Source organism: Hipposideros armiger, unplaced genomic scaffold (assembly GCF_001890085.2).
Source record: "Hipposideros armiger isolate ML-2016 unplaced genomic scaffold, ASM189008v1 scaffold_43, whole genome shotgun sequence".
Classification (NCBI taxonomy): domain Eukaryota; kingdom Metazoa; phylum Chordata; class Mammalia; order Chiroptera; family Hipposideridae; genus Hipposideros; species Hipposideros armiger.
The window spans coordinates 125084-142562 of NW_017731393.1; the positions used below are offsets into that span (position 1 = coordinate 125084).

Sequence of the window (17479 nt, forward strand, 5' to 3'; positions counted from 1 at the left end):
GTGGAGGGCAGGGCTGGCCTGGGCAGGGCTGGCCTGGCCCGGCCGCACAGGTGTCTCCTGGAAGGAGGCCCCCCAAGGCCCCAGCCCTGCCTGGAAAGAGTGGGGTTGAAGGGATGGCACCTAGCACTGGCCATATGCTCCGGAGAAGTGAAGGGCCGGGAAGGTGCCCAGGCCGCCGGCTCCCTCATGTGCCAGGGCTATGCTGGGCCTGGTGGAAACGGGCTCTGATCAATGGATAGGACAGCAGTGTCCACCTCTGAGGCCACTGTGGGTAGAAGGTGGGGCAGGGACAGGGAGGGTGGGCTCCCAGTCAGGACCCAGGGCTGGGTGAGGACAGCTGCGTTTGAAGGAAGCAGGCAGGGCCCTGACATGGCATGGCCAGGTGCCCAGGTGTGGGGGCAGGTTCCTCCCCAGGGGCCACGGTGGCACGGCACACTGTGGTTCACCCATCTTCACATGCCGTCATCCTGGCAACATAGACAAATGACAGCAGGACCCAGGGCTGAGCTCTGCAGGGGCTTTAGGTGCAGGCCCCTTATGGGGACCACTCTTGCCCACCTGAGATGGCTTTTGCTCCCCCAGCCTGTGCCCACTCTCCATTCTAAGCCTTACTTCAGACCTCAAGCTGCCCAGAGGCGGACAGGCAGTCCAGACCCTGGCTGCAGTGCTGGGGGACCCTGCCCAGCCAGGATGGGTGAGGGCTACCTGGTTCAGGCCTGGGGGAGGGCAAGTTGGGAGGAAGCCCCTGGGCCTGAAGAGGGCAGGGGACTGGAGTGGGCAAGGAAGGCTGGGCCTAGGGAGAGCCACGCCCACCACATCCTCCCCACCCCAGAGGCTGTCTCAAGGTCACTGCCAGGTCTCTCTGCTGAGACTTCGTCCTGGGCAATGGGGGCCATGGGGGAGCAGGACTGCAGATTAGAGTTGGCTGGGTGTGTCACAGCCATTTCTCCCACACCCTGGCCTGTCACCCTGTTGGCCCATCACAAGCTGTCAGAGGGAGGCCCAGACACCCCTTATCTGTCTCCAGCCAGGGAGCAGTGGCTTCTATTTTAATTCCCAGGCTGAGAGGTCCACACCTCAAGCTGGGGCTGGCAAAGCAGGAGGCAGAGCTCAGGGGGGGACGAGGGAGCCCCCCCAGGGAGGGCCAGCTGCGGTGGCCCAGGCTAAGTATCCCTCCCAGACCCCTCCCTCCAGCGGCTGGCCGCCTGCACCTGTCCTGAAGGCCTGCAAGGGTGGGTGCAGGGGGACGCCGGAGGTAGGGTTTCTGAGAATGGACTGGCTGAAATCTGAGCAAATTCCCACGCGGAAACCCCACACCTGCTGGGGCTACCCAGGCTCTGGGCAGAGGCCCTCAGACAGCTGGGGTGGGGCCCTGCCAGGAGCAGGCAGGCGAGCGGAGCCACGGCCACGGGCCAGGTCCCTGGCCTCGGACAGACGCACAGTCTGTTCCCCAGCCCCCCAGGTGCCAGGCCCTGCTAGAGGCAGGTGTACAGGCAGAGCCCCCAGGCCAGCCTGGAGGCCAGGACGGCCACAGGCCACACGCTGCTCACTGGGGCTTCTCCCCATGGGTCCTCTGGCCTGCAGCCACCCACCTGGCACATAGGATGGCCCAGGAGAGAGGGGCTGGCGGCCTCTGGACACCCCCGGGAGAGCAGCCGTCCATCCCAGGCCAGCTCCTGCAGGGTGCTGGGGGCAGGGAGGGACAGAGAGGGGGAGGGGGAGACAAAACACACGAGCGGGGCTGCTTGGTTTTTTCTTTTTATGAGTTTTTTTTCCTTTGTTTTTTTTTAATATGAAAATTACTTGAAAAGACAAGGGGCCAACCCTGCCAGGCAGCTCGGCTGGCCGCTGGCTGCGCCGATCCTAACATTCCAGGTGTAAGTTACAGAGCTTAAGTTCATCTACAAAAAAAGTAATAAAAATAAAATTTAAAATGGCACCTTCAACAGAACACAACAAAACGTGCGGCCAGTCCACAACCCCGCAGTGCGGTGCGGACACTGGCGGCTCCTCTCTCTCCAGCCAAAACGTAACACAAAGGAAAAACCAGCTCCTGGGTGCTCAGAGAAGTCAGGCGGCACGTCTTCCCCCAGACGCCCCAGGAGCAGTTTCTGGGCAGGTGAGGGCAGGTGGTGGCGGGCAGGCAGGGGCACCTAGTCCTCAATGACGATGGGCTCGTCATTGACAGGTGCGGGTGGGGGCGGCCGCAGTGGCAGGGCCTGGCTCTGGCGCAGGGCGATGGGCTTGTAGGGCCTGCGGGCAGCGCGCTTGGTCTCCGAGGACGAGAGCAGCTTGCGAATCTTCCTGTGAGCGCAGAGTGAGCCCCGAGTGACAGGGACACACAGCTGCCCCACTGCCCCCCGACCCCACCGGCTGGAGGCCCCACCTGGTCTCCTCGGTGGCCATGTAGAACACGTCGTCAGGGGCGTCGATCCAGTTCATCCGCCGCCGCTTGACGGGGGGCAGGGAGCCCCCCCGGATCAGGCGCACTTTGGTGGGGTACGACTTCCCATTGAGGAGGTTCCGGCTTGGTCCCTGCAGTGAGGGGAGGCATAAGGGGGCTGCCCTGGGGCCTCCACGCTGCATACTGCACCCTAGGAACCACCAGACAGCTGCCTGGTAGATGGCACCGCACCCCAAAACCCCGAGGGCAGAGGGCAAGCCGCTGCCTGCCCCTCCGCTGGTCCCGCTGGGCCTCCTCCCAAAGCCCAAGGGAGCTATGTGAGCACACGCGTGTGCACACGTGTGGGGTGGGGCCCAGCCTCTCACCATGTGCCTGGTCTGTCCGTGGTTCGCCAAGCCTGACAAGAGGGGAGGACAGAACGTGAGGCCTGGGGCAGGGCATGTCCTGAACCCACACGCCAGCTGTGGACCTTCAGGGAGGCAGGAGATCCCTGGGGCCATTCCCCACCCCAAACCACAACCCACACCCAGGCGAGGCCTGGGAGACGAGGGTGCCTCAGCTGCTGTGGGTCTGGCCCAGCCCAGGTGGCCCTGGGCAGCCCCACCCATGGCTCTCCAGGGCTCTGAGGGCCACCTCTGGCCTAGCCAATAGAAAAGGCATCAGCTTGGGCTTCAGGCAGGAGGCCAGGAGTCTCAGGTCTGACAGCTTGCCCCCGGCACACAGGCCACCTGCCTGCCTGCCACCAACTTGGCCAAGACCAATGGAGCCGGTGTACACAGTGACCAGGTGACACCTAGCACAGCTATAAATACTGTGGCACCACAGAGCTCTCCCAGGACGGCCTCCTCAGCTAGCACGGCTCAGACCCCAGGAGGCCAGCTCCCCTCACTGAGTCCAGGGCTAGCCGCCCTGCAAGGGGCTGACGGAAGCTCTGGGAGCGGCCAGCCGATGAGGCTCTGTCTGGCCAGGGCACAGATGTTCCCACCCTGTGGGCTAGGGGTCTAGAGCCACAGGCCTCTGCAGTGAGTCAGGACAGGTGCCATCCAGGTCACAGTCCACAGCATGGCCTGCGCCCGACCACTCCCAGTGATGCCCAAGGCTTCTGACTCCCGAATGCCCGTTGGGTGAGGACCTGAGAGGGGAGGCAGAAGCCTGTGTGCAAACGTGTCAGTGAGCGTGCCCCCGGGGTGTTGGGAGCTGCTGTCCACCACGTGCCAGCCACCCTGCTGGCCCCCAGTGTCCTACAAACCGCCTCTTAACTTGGTGCCCGCTGCAGGGCAGGGGGCCACAGCGCTACTTACCCAGGTAAGTGCCTATCAGAGCGATGGGTTGTGGAGGAAAAAAAACATACATTTAGCGTTAGAGTGAGTGTGCCTGGCAGAAAGGGGGTGCAGAGCGAGGTGTGTAGACCAGCGGGTTAGTGACTTGAGGCCACCACAGTGGGGCCAGCCCTGCCCCGAGCGCAGCTCACACCTGCCCACTTGTCTATGCCACCTGTTTGTGGGCTGCCTGCGGCACTTGGGACCGACATGCCTAAAAGAAGTTGACACGGAAGCAACCCGATTTTGGAAAAACCCACAGGAGAACACAGACTCTATCCACCTTGCTTGTTAATGGCTTTTTATAAAATAAGCCTGAAGCTCAAGGTGCCTGCTAATGGGCACCCGCTTCCATGTTTGCAGCTTGCATCAAAGCACTCCTGGGTGCCCATAGGGGGCAGACAGGAAGGACCAGCCCTGCTGCTGAGACCGGGCACTGGGCAGGCCCCTCGCCGGAGGGCTCACAGAGGAGGCAGCAGGTGAGATGGCAGAACCAGGCACCAGGATTGCTGGCTGACTCCGCAGGGTATGGCTGCTGGGGCGCCCAGACGTGTCCGAGAGACAGTGTGCCCTGGGGACAGGGCTGGTTGGATGGCCACTGCCTGCAGCCACCTCCCAGTGTCCATGCCAGCCTAACTCCCCACAGGTCCTCGAGGCTGCTGAGCCTGGCCCACCCACCGCACCGGCCAGCCCAGGGGACTAGCAGCCCTCTGGCTCAGAGCCTGGGGAAGGGGCTCTGAGGCTGTCCATGCTGGCTGGCCCGTGGTGCTGGGGTGCCCACATGGGGACCCTGACCGCCCGTCTCGAGAGGCGGCAGGTGCTCAGAGCGCACCCCTGAATCCTTCCCTTCCGCTTGGCTCCCCACCCACCTCCTGACAGGGCTCCTGTCGGGAGCACCGGGGCCTCCAGGGCTGGCCAAGCCCCCCACCCCGAGGGCATGTGCCCCTCCCGGCCAACATGCCTCCTAGCTCCCCATGCTGAAGCAGCCCCAGAGCCCACAGACGCCCCTTAACCATCGAAGGGGGCAAAAGCAGGGCCCTGGCCAGTAGGGGGGGTTGATGGCCGTGGGTGGGACCCAGTCCTGAGGCTGCTGCCAACCTGGCTGCTTGATGGTAGGAGGGTCCCAAGGTGGCCTGCTCCCACCCCTCTGTAGGCCTCTGTCCTCTTCCTGAAAGGGCTCTGGGGCCTGGGTGCCGACCTGGGCTGGCAGATCATCCCCCCGCCACGCCCACAGCTCCGTCTACCCCCCCACAAGGCAGCGCGCACGCCAGAGTTGCAGGCACAGGACGGGCGGCCACTAGTGCTGAAGCTGAGGGCATGCGGGCAGTCACAGCGCGATGGCAGACAGTACAGGCGGGCAGAGGGGGCACCAGGGCCACACAAGTGAGGACAGTCCACTGACCAGGCGCCAGGCCAGGAAGGTGGGACGGCCCGAGGGCTGGAGGCCCTGGGACAGGAGACGCATCTGGGGGAGTGGGTGGCCCTTGGGTTGCACTGGGCTCTCTGACAAGTAAGGGGAGCGGGGTGCAGCCTGGCCCACATGGACTGCCCCACGACGTGCCCTGAGCCGCCTGCCGCGCACCACGCACGAGCGCACAGCACACACAGCACCGCACAGCGGCCGCCCCGGCCTTACCCCTACTGGGCATCAAGAGGCGCTTCTTCATGTTGCCTGGCAGCGCCCGACGACAGGAGAGAGAGGGAGAGAGAACACGGTCAGCAGGCGCCGGCGCGGGGACGGGGGCCAGGGCCCCAGGGCCACCGGCTGTGCCGGCCCAGCAGCGAGGCCCCGCCGGCCACCCCGCCGACTCACCGTCCACCCCGTTGTGCTGCTCATAGCTCCTCTTGCCCAGGATGGTGGGCGAGCCGTTATTGATGACAGGGGCCGACTTGGCAGGCGTCAGGCCGCTGAGCACGCCGGATGCGCTCTTCACAGGGTCAGGCTTGGGGGGGCGGGGGTGGGTCTCTGTCGGGAGCAACACAGGCGGGCGTTTCGAGGGTGCAGGACAGCAAGGCAGCCCCATGACCTCCGCCCAGGAGCCACGGAGACTAGTGCCCATCAGGAAGCGCTCCGCCCGCCTACACCCAGTGTCCGGGCCAATCCCGCACCTCAGGGCATCCTCGGAGCAGGGGACAGCCTGGGGGGCTGGGCCCCTTGTCTCCTCCGCCTGGGTCAACTGGCCAGATCACTGGCGACCGCCAGCAGCTTACAGGCTCCAGACGAAGGCCCGCAAACAAGCAGGCCCATTAGAGGCCACCAGAGCCGATGGCAGATGGCTGGCTGGCCACTGACCAGATGATGAATTCACAGCCCAGCAGGCCAGGCAAGGACGTACGCCCCTGGGGGCCGGCCCACAGGCACAGGCTAGCAACTGCTGAGGCCACGCAGCCCTTGGTGGCTCTCAAGAGCCATGGGCCACCTCCTCCCACAGGCCGGGGCAAGCCCCGGACCAAGACCCCAGATAGCAAGCGATAACAAAGCCACTTGTCTCTGAGTGGCGCACACTTAGCTCATGGTTCTGGAATGTCCTTCACGAAAAGTCACCTCCACGCTGGAGGGTCTGACTCATGAGCTCTCCCGGGGCCCATCAAAGCGGCGAGCCCTGCCCAGCCCGCCTGAGGCCCCCGGCCCAGTCGCCTGTGGCTGGCGAGGTGGCAGGCAAAGCTGTATGAGGGCACCAGCTGAGGTGCACAGGGTCCCCAAAACGCAAAAGCCCTCTGTGTGAGGCTTCCGTCTAGTACACACGCGTCCGCCCTCTGCGGAACATGTCCTGCAGGCGCCGACGGAAGACACCCATCCTGGCTCAGAGGCATCACAGGAGTGGCCGTGTGCAACCCTGACCCTGGCCCGGGGGCACCGCAGGGACTTGGGGGGCCCCCCGCTCAGCGAGCCTCAGAGGCTGGATCCGTTGGGGGTGGGGCGCGGGCAGGCACTGCAGGGACGGTGCTGGGGTGGGGCAGACTCACCAAGGTACCGGAGCACGGCTTCCAAGGGCTTCCGCACGGCCTGCTTCAGTACCAGCGGGCTCTGCGAGGCTTCAGGCAGCCGGGCCGTGCCTGCGGGCCACGCATGGTGAGGGGCATGCACGAGGGGGCCCCGGCCAGCTCGCCCCTCCCTCCTGCGGACAGAGCTACAGGCAGGAGCACACTCACACTCGGCCTTGATGGCAGCGCTGTTGATGGGCATGTAGGGGTGCCTGGCGGCATGCCACGGGCGCAGGATCTCTCGGCACAGGCGCCGGGCAATCCGCGTGAGCTTGGTGGTGTGCAGGTAGAAAGCCTGTCGCGTCTTCATGGCAAACTTGGGGCTCCCGCTGCTCCGGGCTGGGATGCCATGGGGGCTCTGCGGAAGGGGGCGCGCCGCCCCGACACAGCGCCATGACCGCAGGCCAGGTGGCGAGGCTACGCGCGGGGGCGGGGAGGGTGCCCACTTACCATGTTACTGCGGTTTGGTCCTGGCCTCTCTCCATCTAACCGGGTTGGCATTTTCAAGCCACCATATTTCTTCCAATATGTCCAACAAGATGCGCAGAGACGACACTGCATGTTAGGGGGACCCCAAGAATACCACTGGTAAGACTGGGTGGCTACGGACAACAAAGTTGGAGATAGACGGATTCCTGAGCAGAACCAGTGACGGCAGAGAGCATTACACAGCTGTCGCTCGCCCGCCCGCCCGCCGAGCCGCCCTCCGCGGCCCAGGCACCCGGTGTCCCCCGAGAGGGCTACCCCAGGCAGCATGCGGCCCCCGCCCTCCAGGCCGGGTCCTGGGACGGGGCAGGGCGCCCACCGCTGCGGGCTGGGGTGGGCCCCGGGCGGCAGGCACTTACTGTAACAGCTCTCACAGGCCCGGCCGGCCCCGGGGCTCTGGCCTGGCGCCCCCGCGCCATTCACCACACCCGCCTTGACGTTGTTGACACTGATCTGGTTCGGGTTTGGCTTGTTACTTAGCGTAAGGGAGAGAGGGACAGCGTCACAGGCATGCCCGCCGGCCGGCGGCGCACAGCTCTGGGAAAGCGGGGCTCCTCTCATCCCAAGTCCTGGAAGAGGCTCCCGTGGAGCTGGAGCCCTTGTCTACACCCGCACTCAGCCTGCCGGCGCTCAGGGCAGCTGAGCTGAACCAGGCAGGCAGGTCGAGCCGAGGCCTGTGCCGCTTGAGAAGCCAAGGGTGGGCCAGGACCCACGCCACCCCCACGCGGGCCCACGCAGCCCACAGCTCCCGGCCCCGGGGATGGAGGGGACGGCAGGAGGAACACTTACTAGTTGGGAATATAAACTTGCTTTAACTTGCTCTCCGCTTCAGCTGCTTTCAAGCGTTTCTTAAAACACAAAACAGGATCAGAGAGGCCAGCGGTCGGCCGGGAGGGGCTGCCCGTGGAGCAAGGAGCTCCAGTGTCCCCCACTGTCTGCTTTGTGAGAATTCATCCTAAAAGTCACACGCACAGCAGCGGTGCCCTGGGACGCCCGTCCCTGCCTCTCCCGTGCCCCGCCCAGCCCAGGGAGCCCACCTGCTGCACGTATCTGTCCGTGGTCTTCCACATGTAGTAGTACTCGATGATGCTGGTGAGTGACTTCCAGGGCAGCTGGTGACAGAAGGGCGCGTCAGGCGGGGGCACAGCGGGAACAGCCCGCCATCGCCCCGCCAGGAGGGCGCGCCCCGAAGCGGACACGTCAGGCCTGTCGGGATGAACCCCGCATCTCTTAAAACACTCTCCATCCTGGGGCGTCCTGCTCTCGCTAGCGCCTGGACCCCATCGTTCACACGGTGGCGCTCCCAGCCCTGGCGCCCTGAGCGCCTCCAAGCTGACATCCCAAGGCGAGCAAGTGCGCAGTGTCTTCACCACAATGTTCTCCAGCTCCACCCGCACCCTGCAGTTCCCGCTCACGACCGGCTCAGGCGCTGTCTCTGAGTTCCTAAGGGCTGCAGTTGCACTCCGCATGGTCACCTTCTCGCCTGTGGACTTGCTGCTTCGGGCTCACTGCACTACCTACAGGGCCAACTCCCGTGACCACGCGCACGGCCTGAGGCTCGGACTTGCCTATGCCGGCTGCACTGCACCCATCTGGTCTGTCACAAGGAGAAGGAGGCAGGGGTCTCCAAGATCAGGGTCCAACCGCCCCGTGTCTCCCAGTGCCTGCAGCTCCTTGTCCCTTGGAGCACGCTGGTGACGCCGGGAAGGCAAGCAGCACTTGCCCCTTAAATTCTGTTCTGATCACAGCCCTGCAGCCTCTGTGCGAGTCCGGCCACCTGCTTCTGGCGCTGTCCTTGCTCTGAGAAGACCCTGCTCACTCAGCTCAGATTTCTAGCGAGACCTAGATGTGTCTGCCTCACAAAGGCCGTGAGGGGACCACCATCGCCTCTGCTCCTGGTCACCCACTACCTTCTGCGTGAACACGCGCCTCTCTGAGCGACCCATCAGCCTACCACGGTGGCAAGGCCATACCCCTTCCAGATGAGTTTCAGGGAGGGCTCCCTGCCTGCACTGCAATTCCCATGGGCTCATGGGTCGTCACTTTCAAGGGACACAAAATGAGGTAACCCCAAGGAGATGGTCAGCTGGTTAAAAACAACAAACAAACCCAAATAAACTCCAACGAGCACATGGCGTTGTAAGAGCCAGCGACGGCCCCAGAGCCGCCGAGCGCCGACCCTCGTCCCGGTGGCAGGTCGCAGCAGAGGTGGCTCTCAGCCCCTGCGCCCCAGGGCCCCCCAGAGAACCGCTCACCGAGAAGGGGCCTCGAGGGAGGGGGGACTCACAAAGTCCTGCTGAATGTCCGTGAAATCTTTCCCGTACTTCTCCAGGGCCTCCTCGAACAGGCTGGCCTCCGAGGCAGACCACTCCTCCATCTCGTCCCGGCAGAGCACGGGCCCGCCCTGCGGCACCAGGGCTGAGATGGCCTTGGCGACGTCGTACACGCTCTTGTGCAGTGTGTCCATGGCGTGGAACTGCGGCAAGAGACACAGGGTCACCTGGGCCTCCCTGCACTGGCCATGCCCCAGCCCGGGCCCTGTCTGGGTTGTCACAAGGACATAGGGGCACCCCACGCGAGGCTTGCCAACCCCCTCCACCCCACACCTAGGAGGAGATAAGGCCAGTCCCAGGGTCAGCTGGAGGCATGGGGGGCAATGGGCCCTGGGAAAGCTGAGAGAGAGGACAGGCTGCTCAGAGCAGAATGCAGACAGGCTTGCTCCCGGGGTGACCCTGATGGGGAGAGCCCCTCCACAGAGGACCCAGGAGGCCAGGTGGGGGTGAGCTCAGCCCTGAGGCCACATCCCATATGTGGAGCCCACAGATGGTGGGTGACCCACCTTTCCTTACTACTGTCCCCGCTCCCCTGGCTGGTGCAGTGACCCCAGGGAACAAGTGCCCTGGGCAGTGAGCTGTCCGCTGGAAGGTGCAACTGTCCCTCGCGGAAAATGGGAGGGTGAGGGCACAGGGCCGTGAAGACAGGACATGAGTACATGTGAGTCAGCGGCCTCTTAGCAACGGGCCACAGCACTGAATGGAGTCCCCACGGTGGGCGCCCTAGGCCTCCACCATCCTGCCACAGCCCACTCACCAGAGTGATGTCCCGGGAGGCGGCCGCAGCACTCATGTGCAGGCTGGGCTGTCGGACGGAGCTGCTGCAGTCCAGGGCCCGAGCAAAGGTGCCCACAGAGCTGGGGAGGACGGCAGACGCTGAGCACTGGCGCCAGCCAAGCAGGAGGGGCGTCCAGGACTATACCTGGGCCCACAAAGGCGCACAAGGACACAGCCGGCTGGGGCGGCCCCAGAAGTGTGGGACCCAGGAGCCAACTGACCAGAGTGGCCCCTGGGCATCAACTTAAAAACTCCCTCATGCTGCGGGATCCCTGCAGGACAGACCCCAATGCCCCCTGCAGGGACAAGGCGAGGCGAGCACTCCAGGCAAAGCCCCTGCCCCAGAGCTCACCGGGCTACCACCAGGAACTGGTCAATCTGCTTGTCTATGAGCGGGTTGTGTGCTTCCCACACCTTGGTCTCCAGTTTGGACTGGTCGCGGCCATCCTCCTCGCCTGCAAGGAAGAAACGTGGCATCATGAGACCATCAAAGTCTGCAAGGGCACCCCGCAGTTGCTGGCGAGGCCTGTCAGGACTGAGGGTCTGCCTGCTTCTGAGGGCTCCATGGGGAGGGGCCAGCTCAGGAGCCACACCCCCTCCTGCCGGTGCAGCAGCAGCAGGCAGGGCCAAGTGAGCCCGGAGGTGGCTGCGGCATGTGCACACACACGCACACACATACACAAGCACAGGCATGCACAAACACGCATGTGCACACACAGGTGCATGAGCACACTCGCTGTGAGGCATGGAACTCCAGCAGCACACTTGCACACGATGGGTTTTCACATCTGGAAACAGCACACAGTAGGGCTGGAGTGACCACCTGGTCTTGGGTGGAGCAGCTTGAAGACAGATGACACTGGGAGGGCAGGCGGCACGCCAAGGAGGGGCCCAGCCCCTGAGACAGGCTTGGTCTTGGTTTAATGAGGCTTCTCATTTTGAGTCCCTACAGCCCCATCACCACCAGGACCTGCAACGGTCCAGACATGGCACCTGCCACCCAAGGGCCTCATGGTGCCAAAAAGGGCTCCACCTCAGTTCATCTTTTTTTTCCAGGAAGAAACCCCCATGCAGACAGCAGAGTGGGGGGCACAGTGGGGCCACGGCCGTTTGGGGATTCTGTCCTGGGAGCTGCCAAGGGCTTCGGAACCAGCAGGTGAGACAGCCTGTGATGACGTGACCTCAACTCGCAGAGAGAACAAAGCGCAGGGAGCCCCAGCGGCTCTGTGCAGCTTCTGCAGAGGCCTGTCCACAAGTGGCTCCACACCCTCTGATCCCAGCAGCGATGAGCCTCCAGGCTGAGGACGGGGACCCTCACAGTGTCAGCACACCCTGGGGAGCCTGGTGAGGGTCCGGGCTCAAATGTAAAGTCGCCGAGGAAACGTGACCCCATCATGGAGAACGTGAGGCCTCATGGCCTGGAAGGAAAGCTCTGTGCACGACACACCGAGGGCAAAGGTCAAAGGGTGCACACCGCTCGCCGTGCCTGGAGGTCGGGGTCTGGGGTCATCTGTAGGGTTTTCCTGGTGTCATGGGTGGGCTCCTTCCTGGTGGGGACTCTACCCTGAGATCCCTCACCTGGGGCCAGGTGGGCACCAGGGATGCTGGCGTCCAGGGTCTAAGGGTGACGTGGCAGCTGGCCCTGCGTCCCCATCTGCACCCCCAGACCCAGCTGACTTGCTCTTGGTCCTCACGGAGCATCACTTTGAAACCCCAAATTCATCAAAGGCAGGTGGTGTGACTTCATTCACTGCAAAGGGTCATGGGCTCCAGGAAGCGTGGGGGCAGTCGAAGCGGAATACTGGTCTGTCCCCACCTCACTCTAGCGGCCCAGGCAGCAGGGTCGCTCCTCTAGGTCGAAGCCCACAGCGCCGAGGCCCCGTCTCCTGGGACCTGCAGGTCCAGGGTCTGAGTGGCCGCTCAGAGGGGCTGAGGCACATTCTCCAGCCCAGCACCCAGGTGACTGTTCAGAAAGCAAGGTCCTAGCATTCGAGCTACTTGGCGTCCTCCTTTGGTCCTCACATGGCTCTCCCGTTTCCAGCTGGACGTGGCCGTCCCCAGGCCCTGAACCCTCAGGCAGGCTGGGAAGGCGGGACCGGCACCCACTGGAGACCGGGCATTGTGGGGATGGTGCCCCGTCCAGGAAGCCCCACAGACTCCTAGGACGCCCAGTGCCTGGGGCTGCTCGCTCATGGAAGGGCCACACACAGGACACAGACAGACACAAGGAACCGTGCTGTCACCACACAGCCTCCTCCTTACATCTAACGAGATGGGCAGGACCCCAGAAAATCAGACGACAAAACCAAGGGGAAGGACGCACACAGTGAGAGTGTGTGTGACAGGTGTGTGTGTAACCTGACGTGCACAAGGCAGGGCCAGACAAAGGCGACAGGTCACATCTGTGAAAGGAGACCAGAAGGCCAGAGAGGGAGAAGGAAAGCAAGGAGAGCCGGCTGAGGGGACAAGAGCCGTGGCCACACCCCCTCCTCGAAAGTCGCCAGTGCAGCCAGTCCTGAGACCGTCCCAGGCAGATGGGGAACAGGAAAGCCAGGACCCCGGCCAGCTGGAGCCTGGGGTCAGCGCCGTGTCCACACGTGCTGAGGGGCCTGCCCACCAAGCAGAGGTGAGCACACACACAAGTGGACATGGGACCGAGGCAGGGCTGGCTCCACAGAAGCTCCGACGAGAGCCCGGCATGCGAATGCCACTGCAGGCTGCCAGCTGCGAGGTTCGGCAGACAGTCCTGCTTCACAGCTCGCGGCTATGCACAATTTTAGCAGAAAATGACGACATAGCCAGGGATGACGAGAGGTAAGGTGACAGTAACCAAGCGGTGTTGGCAGGTCCGTGAAATGAACACGGTCTTTAGAAACAGGGAGACAAAGGGGACAGTTGCCCAGCTGTGGATGGCTGCAGGTGGTGGCCTTCACAGGGCCCAGGCCACGCAGGACCCCAGCTGGCCAGAGCACCCTGCCTGGCGCCCCTGGGACAGGACGCAGGCTGCCCGAGCACAGCCAGCACTTTCCAGAGACCTGAGCTGAGCATAGCCTGAGACACAGCATTGTCTCATGTACCACCAGAAGGAGACCCACAGCACGCCCTGGTCACAACTGTCACTGTCACAGGGAAAGCAGGCTTCACATCCCAAAGACGTGCGTCCGGCGCCCAGCTGAGACAAGACTCACGGCCTCTCTGGTCACTGCGGTCCTGCCTGCAGTGCACGTCAGGGCACAAGCCCACCCACCCGCGCGGTGGGGCTGCTGCAGGACTGGAGGAGGAGCAGCGCAGCGCCACCCACCACCGCGGTGGCCCCGCCCACTAGCAGAGCTGGAGAAGCGAGCAGATCCATTCAAACGAGTTTTTTGGAGACAAAACAAGCTTTAAAAAAGTTATGAAAACAACTGCGAAATGTGCACGTGCCAGGGTGGCCCCAGGACCCCTGCCCTGCTCACGGTCGCCCTGCCAAGCCCTACCTTCCTGTAGCAGGTCAGTGACGTCCGCCTGGTAGCGGTTCCCCACGCGGATCTCCCCTTTGTCCGCCAGCAGCGTCTTCTGCTGTGGGTCGTAGACCAGCGAGTAGAAAAAGAAGTCCTGGAAAACACCGCGGATGTCACGCAGCCGCCGCATGAGCAAGGCGAGCGGGAGAAGACAGACACAGGGGCTGGCAAGGGAGCTGTGGTGACTGCGTTTCCATCAACAGCAGCAGCTTAAAACCCGAGTTTGTAAAACTTTAACAGCAACATGTGGGAACGGACCTGACAGATTCTGGGCACGTCCGTGGGAAGATGGCAGTTTTCGTGCGGTTGCCACAGGAGACGCACACAAGGGCGAGTCACAGAATGTTCTGGACTGGGTGCCCAGAGCTGCGGCTCACCCCACCCGCTGGCCCCCAGGTGGTCTGGGCTGCGATTCCCAATGCAGCCCGCAGCCCACTGTCCATCTGCCTGACTGGTCACCTCTCGTCTGCCCGCTCTGTTCCCTTCAATAGGCCCCACGGCAGTTCCTGTGTCCCTCGGGGCTCTGAGGGTCTGTGCTGAGCTGTCCCCCTGGGTGCACGTGCAAGGATGGCCTGCCTGGCCTGAGCAACAGCATCACACTGACTCTTGTCACACTGACCCTTGTCCAGCTGTGCAGACCAGGGGAGGGAGGGATGTACCGTGCCAGGGTCTCAGGGCACGTGTTCCCTTACAGTGTAAGAATGACACGCTTCCTAACAGGTGAGTGGTGACAGGCAGGGAACACCCAGGCGCCCCCACCTGGAGACACGCACAGATCCCTCCACATCTCCTAAGGCCACTTCACACACAAAACACGACACACACGCACTTGCCAGTTAAACCCTTTTACAGCAGCCTTTTGGCTCACAATATCTCTATGCGTTACTTCCTATGTGGCTCTGTCACTAAAGGGTGTTTCTTAACTGCAGAGTGCATGCCCCACTCCCCAGTGGGAACATTCCTGGGGGGCCCACTGCCCCTGCTCCAGCCCTCCCAGCAGTAGAAGCTGGTCACACACAGCCCTCCCCACACGGGGCCCAAGCCACCTTCTCCAAACGTGCCAGGCACGTGACATCTCTCAAGCCCTGCCTGCTCTTCAGGACTCGCTCCAGACGCTGTCCTCCTGGCGGCCTCCCAAACCCCTGACTCTGAGTCAGGGCCCGGGCGCCACCTCAGCGCCAGGCTGCCTCCCTGGACGGCTGTCTCCTGTTCCCCACCCGCCGTGTCCCACTGAGTCTCAAGGCAGCCAGCCTGTGGCATGGGAGGAGACGGTAGTCAATGACAAATGGTGCCCCTGCAGGCGATGACACGCGTGTGGGGCCCCCACCTTCCCCCTTCCAGTGATGATACATGTATGGGGTGCCCCCTGCAGGCAAGGACACGTGTGTGGGGTGGCGACAGGCAGAGTGGGCTGAGAGGCTCAGGGAGGCCCTCAGGGCAGGAGAACGCCCGCTCTGCACCCGGCCCCGGGAGCTCCCTCTCTGTTAGTCCCTTGAAGTCACTAAAGTGCCTCAGCTGCCTCTGACCCCAACTGGCCTCAGAACATGCCATCTGCACACTGGCTGTCTTTCCCCAGGGGCATGTGCGCTGTCTGGAGACACTGCTAGTGTCACAACTCCGGGGGGGGGGGGTGGCATTCCACAATGGGTCTCGTCCAAGGGACAAGGACATTGGGCCCATGGTCCCGAGCCCATGGCTGCACTGACGTTTCTGATTTTATAAACTTAAGGGACCCTTCTTATCGCCTGGCCAACATGGTTCTGGGTCAACACAGGTGGCTCTACGGCCCCACAGAAATGGGCGGAAGTGGCGCAGCCGTGCGCTTGGGGCTGCACAGGACACAGGGATGGGTGCACAGTGCCTGGTCGCGGGGCCCAGTGAGCCGAGCCCCCCGCCCTGCCCAGGTTGCCTCACGCCGTTGGTCTCACCTCCCGCTCCAGGTAGGACTTGAGTGACTCGGTCTCATTGAGCAGGGTGACGCTGCACTTCCCTCTGCGAGAGAAGACGGCCGTCAGGGCAGGCGGGCCACCCCCTCGCACCTGTCCGGCCGCCAGCTACCTGATGTGCGTGGCCGGCAGCGACTCCAGCTGGCGTGACAGAAACAGCTCCCGGTGCCGTAGCTGGTGCTTGAGCTTCTCAGGCAGGTCGACCATCTCGGGGTTCTCCATCTCCTCCTCCATCTCCCCTGAAGGACACAGGCGCCGTCAGCAGGGCCCTCCAGCACCCGCCCGGCCCCCAGCGGCCCTGCACAGGCGCTCTTACCTTCCTCACCGTTGTCAGCGCCCGGTCCAGTTTTGTAGCAGACTGACAGGGCTAGAGGACAGACGGGCCCAGACGCGGGTTAGTGACACAGCTGCCACTTGCTGCCTGCCTGGCCGGACTGAGGGCTGCAAGGCCGGGAGGCACGCCACACAGGGTGGACACAGGCAGAGATGACGGGCACCCCTCCCCCGACCTCGGCCCACCCACCCAGGGCTCCAGCAGCACCCGCAGTCTCCCTCCAGGCGCACAGCACACACCCGCCCCGCCCCCAGGCTGGAGGGAGCCACAGCCGCCTCAGATGCAAGAACACGAGGGGGGAGAGGGTCCCCAAGTCCTGTTGGCAGTGTGCGCGCTTCCTGCCCTGAGGATGCAGACCCGAGGTGCGGCCACACCGTCAGGCTGGGACAGTGCTGCCCACGCGAGAGCTGAAACTCATGGGTGTCGGGGAGCCGTCCACGATGGGGCCCCCAGCACACACAGCCTGGGGGTGGGGTTCCCAGAAGGCACCACGGAGGTCTGGGCAGGGCAGGGGGTCTGGGGGGGGTCAACATCAGGGCAGGGGCATTAGAGCCTGATCCTCCACGGCTGCTGACTGGTTCCGGGCAGTGTCCTGGGGAGTCACCGACCACAAGGCTAAATCCCTGTCCTCCGCCCCAGACTCAAAGGCGGGGATACAGAGCAGCGCTCCCAGCTGCTCGCGCCCATCCCCACCCTCCCTTGGCCCTCCCAGAGCAGGCGCATGAGACCTGCCAGGCCCCTTCCCACCCAGGTTCCCCATCCTTCGGCCATGACACCAGCAGCCTGTGGTCCTCTGCTGCCCTCCTGTGGTGGCTGCAGAGTCCCGGAGCCCATGGGCAGAGGAGCCTCCCAGGCACTCAGCTGAGACTGCGGCCAGGGCAGGGGGCTAGGGGAGGTGGTTCTGGGTCTGCTCCGGTCATTGCTCACACTGCCAGCTCGCTCGCCTCCCTGCCCACTCCCAGGGACCCCACGAGCAACCGCACCTAGGGATGTCACCAGCATTGAAATGCCTGTCCTGGGACAGCACTGGGGGCCCAGGCTGCACAGCAAGGAACAGGAACCGGGGCCACAGGAGGTCCCCGGAGATGCTCCTGTGGACAGTGCCCACTTGGAGTTTGCAGACACAGCCCCCAATAGGAGCCCACAGCAGCTCCAGAACCCCCACCCTGCCAGGGCCGCCGTCCGCAGTGGTGAGGAGGGGGCCCAAAACGGGGCCTCCCAGGGCCACGCTCAATGGCCTCGGGGAAAGGCCAGGGCTTAGGTCAGGCCAGCCTCTGGGCCCCAGGAGTTCCCCTGCAGCCCCCGTCCCCCTAGTTGGCACTCCAAGGCTGCCCATGGGCCCTGCATTGCCTCGGACCCCAGAAATCCAGGCGGTTAACCCAGGGCAGGCGGCTC

The 17479-nt window shown here is 63.9% G+C and overlaps 1 protein-coding gene across 3 annotated transcripts; it reads right to left on the reverse strand.

Moving 5' to 3' along the window:
- Positions 1-1745: 1745 nt before the first annotated feature.
- MTA1 (metastasis associated 1) lies at positions 1746-16192 on the reverse strand. Of its 3 annotated transcripts, XM_019639398.1 has the most exons (19): positions 16067-16174; positions 15863-15989; positions 15733-15796; positions 13781-13898; positions 10657-10759; positions 10285-10384; positions 9482-9670; positions 8232-8306; positions 7984-8042; positions 7554-7669; positions 7159-7310; positions 6877-7066; positions 6691-6780; positions 5537-5689; positions 5360-5395; positions 3706-3717; positions 2770-2801; positions 2387-2535; positions 1746-2304 (listed from the first exon to the last, which is right to left on the reverse strand). In XM_019639398.1, the coding sequence occupies exons 2-19, from the start codon at positions 15982-15984 to the stop codon at positions 2154-2156; spliced, it is 1911 nt and encodes a 636-aa protein (XP_019494943.1). In that variant the 5' UTR covers positions 15985-15989; positions 16067-16174; the 3' UTR covers positions 1746-2153. The 3 variants fall into 3 exon arrangements, with proteins under 3 accessions (XP_019494943.1, XP_019494944.1, XP_019494945.1); XM_019639399.1 differs by lacking the exon at positions 3706-3717 and having other exon boundaries at positions 16067-16176; XM_019639400.1 differs by lacking the exons at positions 1746-2304; positions 2387-2535; positions 2770-2801; ... (2 more) ...; positions 5537-5689; positions 6691-6780 and having other exon boundaries at positions 6972-7066; positions 7159-7263; positions 16067-16192.
- Between the last annotated feature and the right edge of the window lie 1287 nt (positions 16193-17479).

Excerpts from the sequence above, each read along its gene's own strand:
- MTA1 (XM_019639398.1), bottom strand. The coding sequence starts at position 15,984 with ATGGAGGAGGAGATGGAGAACCCCGAGATGGTCGACCTGCCTGAGAAG. Across the intron at positions 13,899-15,732 it reads AGTCCTACCTGGAGCGGGAG|GACTTCTTTTTCTACTCGCT; the intron begins GTGAGACCAACG and ends GGTGTTTTCCAG. Across the intron at positions 5,396-5,536 it reads GCAGCACAACGGGGTGGACG|GCAACATGAAGAAGCGCCTC; the intron begins GTGAGTCGGCGG and ends GGGCGCTGCCAG.